Raw genomic sequence first — 11053 nt, forward strand, 5'->3', positions numbered from 1 at the left:
ATATATATATAGAGAGTGTCTGGTTTAGATGGCCCTGTCATTGTAGGAAGATGCAGAATATTGTGTTCGGGAAGCTTTTTCATGGCTAAAAGTAGTACTATACCCTACTGAGACTTTAAGAGTTCTATAATGAATTAAGTTGATGCTTTTATGACAAAAGACACCATTCATAACTTTGTGTGATATTTATATAGGGGAATTACTTTATACAACTCACGGTAATGGATACAACAATTTGTGTATCTTTTTATATTTGTCAATAAAAATGCCATTGTGGTAACCATTTAGATAATACAACAAGAATAGCTGGCGATTAAACTTGTCATGGTTTCTGTTAGCTTTCCTCTGCTCTTTGTTTACTCAACCAAATGTATCTTGCCCACAGCAACCCCTAACAACTACTTGTGTGTTTACTTCTATCAGAGATTCTCTATATCACTTTCTGTGGTTCTCCCGAAGCCGTTTTAGCCGTCAATTTTCTGATCAACCAGTAAAAATTAGGTGTTGGTAGAATAAAAAAAAAACACTTGTCAGGCCTACTGTAGGTAGCCTAGGCTGGCCTTCTTACAATAAACGAACATAATTCCAGTCCAGGCCTAGGCTATGATTATGTATTAATTATTGTTTTTTGAAGCCATTTAACTCCACTTAAAATTGGCAATACCTCATTTTACGTGTGCTGTAGTAGTCTTACTGCTTATTTTCTGAGATTATATATTAATTTTTTATTGATATATTTATAATAAAGATAATAATAAAGTTACATTTATTTAGTACATAATGAAACAAAAGTCTTATGTGAATAGTATTTTTATTGTCAGATTTTTTTTTTTTTTCAATTTTTTCAACAGTGTTACATTCAAAAGAGAGAGTACACCAAAGTAGCTGGCTGGTTAGATAAAGCTATATCCATCGGTGGGGAAACAGCAGATGTGAGTATAGATAAGATGAAGTAACTTTGGTCGATTTAAAAAAACAGTTCTTAAGGCAATTTCACATCAATCATTGTCCCACTAGTATTAGTTTTTTTAATATATTGTAAACAAGCTCTGTGGCCATAAATAAAAAAAGTGTTAGTATCGTATTATATATTTTACACAGTGTATTAATTTAAAATTGTGTAAATTTAAAATTTGTACACTTAGAAATTGTTATATATATATTATCTGTTTTTGTCTTATTGTTAATTACTTGATGTCTCAATCTTGTTTTGTTGGATCCCTTCTAAAACAAGCCTACCAGCTTAAAGGGTTATCCTCTTATCAATTTAGTCTTACTGTCAATGTTTTGCTTTTAGGTTTTGTAGTGACTTCTGGATTTTGTAATTTTAAATTGATTCTGTGTGTTGTTTTTTTTTTAATTGATAACAATAAATATTATAGTATACTACTACTATACAGTGTTCTCAAAATTTGTTTCCTACTTGATTAATGGATGTTTAATTTTCTGAAAAATATTATTTATCATTATATTACAGGAACTGAAAGCAAGAACAGAAGCAACATTGCTACTTCCACAGTATAGGTAATAAATAACAACCACCTGTAGTCTGCAGTACACCTATAGATCTGGCCCTCCAGATTTCACTAAAGAAGGAGGTTAGAACAAAATTTTCTTCATTGTTGATTAATTCTTCTTTATTCCATGAGAACTGAAAGTTATGAGGTGTAAATATATTAGAGAAGGTAAACTGAATCTTCATATGCAAATGTACATGTAAAAATTCATGCATATATGCAAATGCAGATGCATATGCAAATGCATAGACAAATCTACTATGGAAAAATATAGTAAGTACTGTTTTGGGGATGTAAAACATATTTTTAGAAAGCCTTTATAAACAAAAATGGTAAATTTTCATATTGAGTGCCAAAATTTGAAATTGAGTATTTATAATTAAAACTTATTGCACAAACAAAAGTGGAAATATATATTTTGTTGATTGAGAACAATTAGAATCATCCATGTTAAATATATGGAAATGAGATAGAGAAATATAATGCTAAAGGGGCATTTCTTGATGTTCACACTATAATTGAGCCCACATATATTTTCTATTGAAAATGTACACATCCCAGGTTCTGGATCATTAATTGGTTGTGATATCTAGACCCACCCACTAACAATCTGGTAATGGTATTTTAATATAGAAGAAATCTTACCAATTACAGTACTGCTATTAAAATGTGTTTGAGCATTTTACAGAAGATCTAGTTCTTAAAATTAGATACTTACAATTTAACAATTATTGTGTAGATATGTTTTTATACTCATTTATCTAAAAGCATAGGAACCACGAAGGTTTTGTTAATGGATCTATAGTACTAGTGAAAACATTTAATAAATGGCATTTCAGAGTTAAAAACATTAAGTGGAATACTGTAAATCACTTAATAAGCACTGCAGTGCTTATAATATTTATGGAGGCTTTTTGTGATGCTTTTTTTAATAATAATAATACAAAACATAATATATACTCTTGGTTAAGCGTCATTATGTTTATTAAGTAAAAGTACATTGTTAATAGCCACAGAGCTATTCAAGAGCAAGAAAAAAATAATATCTGACAAGACGGAAGTGGCCGTCCATTTATGTGCATTAATAAACAGTTGCCATGGTTAAAAAAATGGCAGGATTGGCTAGATCAATATCACATGACAGCAAGATTTTGCATATTTTTTTTTATGTAGATATTTTAAAACACACTTTTATTAAAAACTGTGTTTGGAATCATCCATTTTGAAAAAGGGGTTTGTGGCTGAATTTTAGCAAATTGAATACTATGATAGCACATTACTATATTTATGCAGTGGTGGCAGAAACTTCCCAACAGGGGTTCCAATACGTCTGACAGGGAGTCAAGCCATGTGCCTGGCTGCTGTAGGCTTACAGCCAGGTTTTGGAGTAAATCTCCTGATGAGGTCAAGTTTGAAAGATTGTGTTACTTGCTTGTGTTACAACAAGTATATGCCCCTTCCTGAGCCCTCATTCTGCTGGCAAACCACTGTTTGTATGACGACTCTATGTTTATTTAGAATAATCCATTTTGTAAAACAGTCTAGTTCAACTTCAATTTTAGAAAATCGAATGTTATAGATTTTCTACTGTATGCCTCAGGCAAATTCAAAACTATTGCTTCCAATTTAAAATCCATTACTTACTTAGAGAACTCAGCTCTAATGAAATACTATAAGTAATTACATATTGATGAGTCTTTAATGTGTCATATTATGATGGCGCCCTCATGTGTTGACTTCCTTTCAATCATCCAAAGAAGTGACAGTGTTACTAGTTCCAATGGGAAGAAATGAATGTGAAAAGGGAGTTGTGTAAAGATGTAATTTTTGACTAGATGCCTCATGAAATATGCATATTAATTAGCTTTCAGTGTATTATGTATTCAGTTGATTCTAAATGAGCTAAGAACAAAATGCATTTCTAATTGATTTTATCTGATTTTGATTATTTTTCTGTGTTCTTGTGGATAAAGCTTATGTATAAACATATTTTAGAATTCTTCCCAGGGACCTAACTATGTGTTTTATGTGTATGTTAACCACAAAGAGGCCTCTACATTAGCTGCTCTATAAGTTGACCATTATTATTATTATTATTATTATTATTATTATTATTATTATTATTATTATTATTGTTATTGTTATTATTATTATTATTATTGTTATTATTATTGTTATTATTATTGTTGTTGTTGTTGTTGTTGTTGTTGTTGTTGTTATTATTATTATTAGCTAATTTATTATTCTTCAGTTAAAAATTAGAACAAAAAACCTCTCCCTATCAAGGCGAGTATCATACCCATTAGACCACGGAGACCTATAGCGTATACATGCAGGTATCCCAAGTTGTGAAAGTCAAATTCCTGGATATTTTGTCATGCACAACAGGCAGAGGAGAGGCTTGCTTATGTCCTAGTTTTAGTATTGCAAAATTTATTAACAAAAAAAGTGTGCTGTTTAATAGTTATAAGCAGCCTCTGTATTGCTTAGGTTTATGTCAGAATGCATCTACACCTGGACTAGTTTCTATGAAACTGTATAATTGTCCGTTTTTTCGTAACATAAATAAAGATGAAATTTGACCACAGTACTTTTCAGTACTTTTTGAACTTATATAGACTTAAAATAAACAAAAATGAAATGAAATAATAATCAGTGATGTTCAGCATTTTACACCTAATACTATAAGCCAATTCATAGTTAGAACCGCGCATGCTCGTGTCAAGGACCAAAGGTCAATCGACCCATACTCACAGCATAGGTTTATTTCAGTTGACCTTGGATGGGATCATGCGCAGCTCCAACCACGAATTAGCTTATTGAAGGAAGTTTCAGAGCACTTGTAACGTTATTTTCTTCAATTCAATTGAATTCGTTATATTCAGTCTATTATATAAATAAATGTAACAGAAATGTACTTTGAAGCTAAGCGATCAGATTTGTATATGTTCCAAACTGTACAGTAAAACCATAATATTATTAAAACATTAAAATACAGTAATACGTATTAAGGTGTATTATCTTACAAACAATAAGCTTCAGTTGATTTCATCTGTGGTCTGACTTCCGTCGTGCCCCAATTCCGTCATTCCCAATTCCATCGTGCCCTATTTCTTTCCCTTCCCAAGTGCCCCAGAGATGTCATTACGACATGGTAGAATGACAGCAATAATGTTGAAATATTCCTAAAGTAGTTTTGAATTGTTCTAGACTGCTATTTTTTTAGTAGATGGATGTTATTAATATAATTCTTGAAAAGATATCACGTTTTCTATATTATATCAAAGTTAATTTGTATACCTGTTATTATAATACCTTTGTTCCATATGAATAATCATTATTTTCGCCCTTTTTACCAAATCTTATTTTGTTAACGTTTATGCGTAACGCACATTCGAAGTAATTTATTCAGTGTTTATATGATAATTATTAATTTTGATATTGGATATTCTTGGTTGATAAGTTTGTGTATGATGGTGAAGTGACCAAAAGCTGTAAAGAATTAGATGAATATAATGAATCAATATGTATTGATTGCAATAAACTAAGATGGTTGTGGATAACAAGTTTGTTTTTGTTTCATTTAATTCGTGAACTTGTTAGAAAGAATAATCTAGACCTTATTAATCTACTCAGTAAAGCCTCAGTATAACCATGGACGTATAAATAATAATAATACCCCTAATTGATCTAATAAACTTTAACTCATTTTGCGCACAGAACATGTACGCTCGTATTATTTACTTTTAATGATAGTAAGAGATTCTCAAGGCCTTAGCCAAGATTAGCTTTGTGGATAGGTTGCATATTGTTGCACAAACATGACCAACTGGGGTGTGGGTGGGGGTTAGCCTATAACCCCTGACGGAGTCAGTGGATGGGGGAGAGTCGGTTTGAATCGCATATTTGGTATTGTAGGGCGCTGTTGGTGGTTCTGATACATTAATGGTTATTATTATTACAGAAAAAAGTCAAAATTTAATTTTTCATTCTACTGCCTTAAAAATGTGGACTTGTGTGGCGAAATTTTTTTTATATAGCCCCTCGTGCATGGTCTTATAGTTCATGGTTTTATAGTTATAATACAATTTCGGTTGGTCCTTGTTAGCTGCAGCGACTAACGACTTTAGCCTATTTTGATTAAGAGACTAGATTAATAACATTCATCAGATCTTTCGGAAGCTCCCTAAAAAACGAAAAGCATTTAGACAATGTAGAATTCTCCCGGATTCCCTAAAGTCGTGTATATAGTCAGCCCCTGAACATCCGTATGCCTGGAACACATGGAAGGGTATTTGGTGCAAATTTAACAGCAGAAGGCTTCTGTGCGACCAGCTCTTTCTGCTTGTAATTCCGTCACTTATTACACTCATTTCCCTCCGATTTTTCCCCTCGAGTCTGTGACCATGGGTAGGATCGTGGTTTAGGAAAGGTCCGTCCAGACCCGAGACTCGTAGTGTGGGATTGCTTATACCATAGCGAAAATAGTCTCTATGCTTGTACACATTAGACCTGTTTTGGATAACTAAACGGTGTTGGCAACAGTGCGTCAACAAATACTTGTCCGCCTTATAGCATGGAAGCATTAAGTAATTAATGGATACTTCTATGCTTATAACATGTAATTTACACACCAAGGTCCTTGAATTCTTTACATAAGGACTGAGGTTTTGTGGATCAAAAAAAAAATAACACCTCAAATCACCTTTATTATAGCGTAGATTTATATCGTAGTCATAAATCAACAAAACACAACAAACCCTTTGTAACAACTACTCGGCACTTGACTGATCAAGGAGTTGTTGATTGGTCAAATCATGCCACACGGCACTCAAACTTTTGCCGAAGACAAACACGTACGCATTCTCTATCAAGAACCGCGTCGAACCATGGGCATTCGTCACTTCTATGAAATGCCATTACAGTATGTAAATATGCTATTCTGTAATAAAGAATGCTTACACTTAATTTTGAGTTTGATAGCATGGATACACTCGCCTTAAGATATGTAAACGATACTATAGATATTTGCTTTTGATTCTGCATAGTAACTGCGTATGATGGTTGACAGCTTACAATATTCAACCACAGTAAAAGTTAAGCTCCGAAATTGTTTATGTGTTTAAAAGAATACAATTAAGAGGAAGGTGTTTGATTTAGACCCTAAGAGGGCGGACTCGGTAGAAGTCGTCAATGACAACGAAACCCAGTCCCATAAAAGATTTATTTCTGGAGGGTGAAACGAACACTTGTGGGTGCTGTAAGTGAACGTGAAACTTAACAAAACTTCAGTTGCCTTTCAAAATGGAGGAATTTGATTAAGGTAAGCAGTGTTTTATTTGTCTGCGAATTCATGTTTTAGTAAGTTTCGACACACAGGTCTATTATCAAGAATCATGGTAGTTACTTTAACTCTAGAGTAGTGTTTTTATCTGAGAATACGATATAGTTGTTCACCCTGAAATTTAATTTACTGTTATTGTGCTGTTGTGAAGTTCGTTGTCCTTTAGTAACTCATGGTCCGTTATTGCTATTCAAAGAATCATTGGTTAAAATAATTATTGTAATTTGATGATTTGATATGTAGGCCATTACTGGTGAACCTTATGTTCTTAAAACGTCTTATTAAATTATGCATTAGGCCTTATATTTCATGATATTTCAGTCTGTCTTCTAATTATGTTACTAATTCAATTAATATATTTTATAAAGTTAGTCTCAATGTGCTGTCGCTTTATTACCTGATGTTTTCGTTTAGACTAACATGGCTATACAAAGTGGTTATGTTTATAATTATTTTTGAAATTAAATACGTACTAGTTATAAGTTTTATTTGTCTTATTTGATGAAGGTGGTCGATATTCGATTCACTACGTTTTTATGTGGAGCTGAACAAAGTACAGCTTAATGGCCAAGATGCCTTATTCACATATCAACTAGAATCATGCTAAAAGGCCAATGAATATAACATTTAACTTTTTATTTATTTTTATTCAGAACAAATAACAAATACAGTTGGCTCTCAAATTCGAGACCACATTTGGGACGTGAAAATGTGGGGTGGTCTTGTGGCTAGGTCTCCACTTAATGGGTTAGCATTGTGTAAATAGATTGACGGTTGTTATTTGGTTCTTTCAAAAAAGTGGTCTGGATTTAGAGGAGTCTCGAATTGGATGGTGCGCTGTATTAAAAATATGTTTGCTGCCTAAAATGTATACAGTATTATTGAAAGAGGCAAACATACACATAATTATAGTATTAAGCTCAATATTATAATCGAACTGTAGGCCAATTCGTACTATAGACAATCAGCATATGTAATGCCAATAGTATTGCCTAAATAATACACAGGCCAATATAACGAATTATAGGCCAACAGGTAACCTACTATGTGTAACCTACTTACCTATGTGAATTATAGGTTTATGCCAATACGTACTATGTGTATGTATATCTGTCTCTTATACACATCTAGATGTGTATAAGAGACAGGCACTTGACTGATCAAGGAGTTGTTGATTGGTCAAATCATGCCACACGGCACTCAAACTTTTGCCGAAGACAAACACGTACGCATTCTCTATCAAGAACCGCGTCGAACCATGGGCATTCGTCACTTCTTTGATGATTTATATTATATATATATATATACATACATATATATATATATATATATATATTCTTGTTATATATGTTGTTCAAGGGGCATCGGCCAGTATAGAATTCCCACGGGTCCGATGACCGTCGATGTAGAGATTATGTTGTATAGGCCTGTTAGGTCTGGTTGAGTATTATATACGCCATCAACAAGCTGTGCCACAAATAGAATAGCGCATTATATTACGCCCCACACACTAATTGAAATTAGTCTGCGATATCCGTAATTACCAAATCGTTGATGTAGAAAATTGCTGTGTGAGACAGTCTCTAGCTATATTGTTATACTTTGTAATTTCATCTTTACCTCTTGGTTTATTTTTGCTTTCATTTTTACGCTTTGACGAATCTTAAAACAATAATAACATTTACCGGTACGCTTCGTTTACTATAACTCGTAAAATAGGCCTATTTACTTCGGGATTAATTGTGATTATTTTTCTAAATCTAAATATAATGAACATATGCATCGCTAAGCTTTTAATATTATGTAACGTATTATAAATAATATAATATGATATACGGTACCTGTATGATATAATATAAAATAGAATATAATATTTGAGGCCTATAAGATATATGTGATATGATATGGTGTATAGTATAGTATAGTACAGTATAGTATATAGTACAGTATAGTATAGTATAATAGTGTAGTATAATGTATAATTATAATATAAGGTAATGTAATGTAATACAATATATCATGTGTATGGTATGATATACGATAATATTTAAACAATCATCATCGTCATCGCAAAATCATAATTTTATTTTCATTATTTTATATTTTACTATCATTGACATTCTCCTGTGCTCCTCGTCATCACTCCTCTCCTCTTCATATTTATAATCATCATCATCATCATCATCATCCTCGTCGTCGTCATCATCATCATCATCATAATTAAACTGCCGCCCTTATCATCAGTCATATTCTCCATTATCTTCATAGCTCCCAAAAAATTGAATTAATACATTTCCTAACTGTTCACCAACTGTTGTTGTTTTACCAAATTTCAATAATATTTTTACCAGTTTTGATTCTCGGTTTAACTAATTCTAGGATATACTTTTAAGGAATTAACATAAGATATTGTTAAGCTAGTTTTAAAATTTACACGGTTTTTTTTTTTTTGTTTTTTTTTTTTGGTGTAATTTTAACTGTTACATGATCGAACAAGTACTCCTGTATATTTCTACTGTGTATATATATTTTATTTATATATATTTTTTATATATATGCCTATATATATATATATATATATATATATATATATATATATACCGTATATATATATATGGGTGTGTGTGTGGGTGTGTGCTCTCACCGTGTGTGTGTCATACTGTAACTCTTGCAATTTTGAGAACGAATAAGTTGTGAATGAATGAAAAATAGTGTTCTTTGTAAAGTATATAGCTTTCAGTTGGGTCTGTTGGCCTTCCTTGTTCTGCAGCACATCTCAGCGGGGGAACTTCACAACCAGTTAAATTTGGAATCTATCTTTTGTCCATAGAGGTAGTAATGATTTTCGAAGCGTATTTTACGACCTGTTTGTTGGCCTGTACCTCCTACTCAGCATTTATCATAAATGTTGCCACGGAAACAGTCTCAGACGGCCAACGCATTCTACAGTCACATGTGTGCACGTGATGATTTTCTGAGCCCGAATTTATCCTTCTATAGCTGCTAAAAATAAAACATACAAGCTTTCCAATCATTTGAGTACTGTAGCTATAAAATTGACAGGGCACACCTAAATATATTAGATTAGGCTACCATAATTTGATTAGTGTATCGTACTCGCGACATCCCCCCACCCCACTCCCACAAACTCTAGTGCGTACGCATCCCTGGACGTGAAGTGAACTTCCCATTCTCAGAATAGGTGTATGGAGAAGAACTTAACTAATTCAAAATTGAAAGGTGGTAAAACGAAATCATAATGTGGTCACCTCCGGATCGCATACCATGACTTTTAGATCAATTACATTTTTGTCATGTTAAAGTTCTGACATAAACCCGGAGTTTAATAACTATATACGCTCGAGAGTGCTTCTGGTAACCACAACATTCTTTTTCCTTCCGTTATTCTAGGTATGTGTACGTCTAAGTAGAAATAGACACTCAACATTTATCCACAATTTATAGCACGAACTTGTCGAATTACAAAAACACAAGACATTTTTACAATATTATGAAAAAAGGTTTTTTTTTTTTTTGTTTTTTTTTTTCACTTTGTCGCAACAATTCGGTCTCTTGTACAATATTACTTTATGAGGCCGATGTTGCTTAGTACAGGATTTGTTGAATTTTACAGCTGGTTCGAGAACTCACTCGCCCCAGGATTCGAATGGTACGACTAAGTCTCCTCATTTGCAGTTTAAAGAACCTTTCAGAAGATTCTATGGGCCTCATTTCAGCCCCCGTCGTTGTGGAATTATGTGAAGCGATTAACCGCCTCTCTTCGACTGCTACATTATAGAGTAGGCCTAGTAACGGACCACGCCCATACATAATTCAGCACAATGACGCTGTGAGTTATGGGTTCCCTTTCTTCTACCGTTATATTTTATCCTTAAATTTACTTTATGTTAATGTAAAGAAGCAATCCAAGGGTAGTCTTTGACCTAATAGTAAGCTCGAGGTATGGGATCACTTTATATTTATATTCTAAAGTACACATTATCCCTTGTTTACTGGGAAGGGCTTCACTTTCGCCAGTATTGGTTCTTTGGGTGCACTTCAATCCATTTAAGAGTTTCATTTAATTTGATTAAGAAATATAGAGTTTGCTTATAATAAGAATAGACTGTTTATAGATTTGAGTAGATTTAAACTATATATATATATATATATATTTATATATATATATATA

At 32.7% G+C, this 11053-nt stretch overlaps 2 protein-coding genes across 2 annotated transcripts in view; both read left to right on the forward strand.

Annotated features, from left to right (window-relative positions):
- The window catches only part of LOC117125378 (regulator of microtubule dynamics protein 3-like), a 10433-nt gene extending 8817 nt beyond the window's left edge, over positions 1–1616 (forward strand). The window contains exons 7-8 of the mRNA XM_033271871.1: positions 852–932; positions 1478–1616. Coding sequence (XP_033127762.1) covers positions 852–932; positions 1478–1528 — 132 coding nt within the window. The 3' untranslated portion in view covers positions 1529–1616. The remainder of the gene's footprint in view (positions 1–851; positions 933–1477) is intronic.
- Positions 1617–6390: 4774 nt separating this feature from the next.
- Positions 6391–11053, forward strand: part of LOC117125411 — a 14919-nt gene continuing 10256 nt past the window's right edge. The window contains exon 1 of the mRNA XM_033271928.1: positions 6391–6840. The gene's annotated coding sequence lies outside the window, so the exon portion shown is untranslated. The remainder of the gene's footprint in view (positions 6841–11053) is intronic.

This window comes from Anneissia japonica, unplaced genomic scaffold (assembly GCF_011630105.1).
Source record: "Anneissia japonica isolate Jap-2015-1 unplaced genomic scaffold, ASM1163010v1 scaffold2003_len1103335_cov173, whole genome shotgun sequence".
Taxonomy (NCBI): domain Eukaryota; kingdom Metazoa; phylum Echinodermata; class Crinoidea; order Comatulida; family Comatulidae; genus Anneissia; species Anneissia japonica.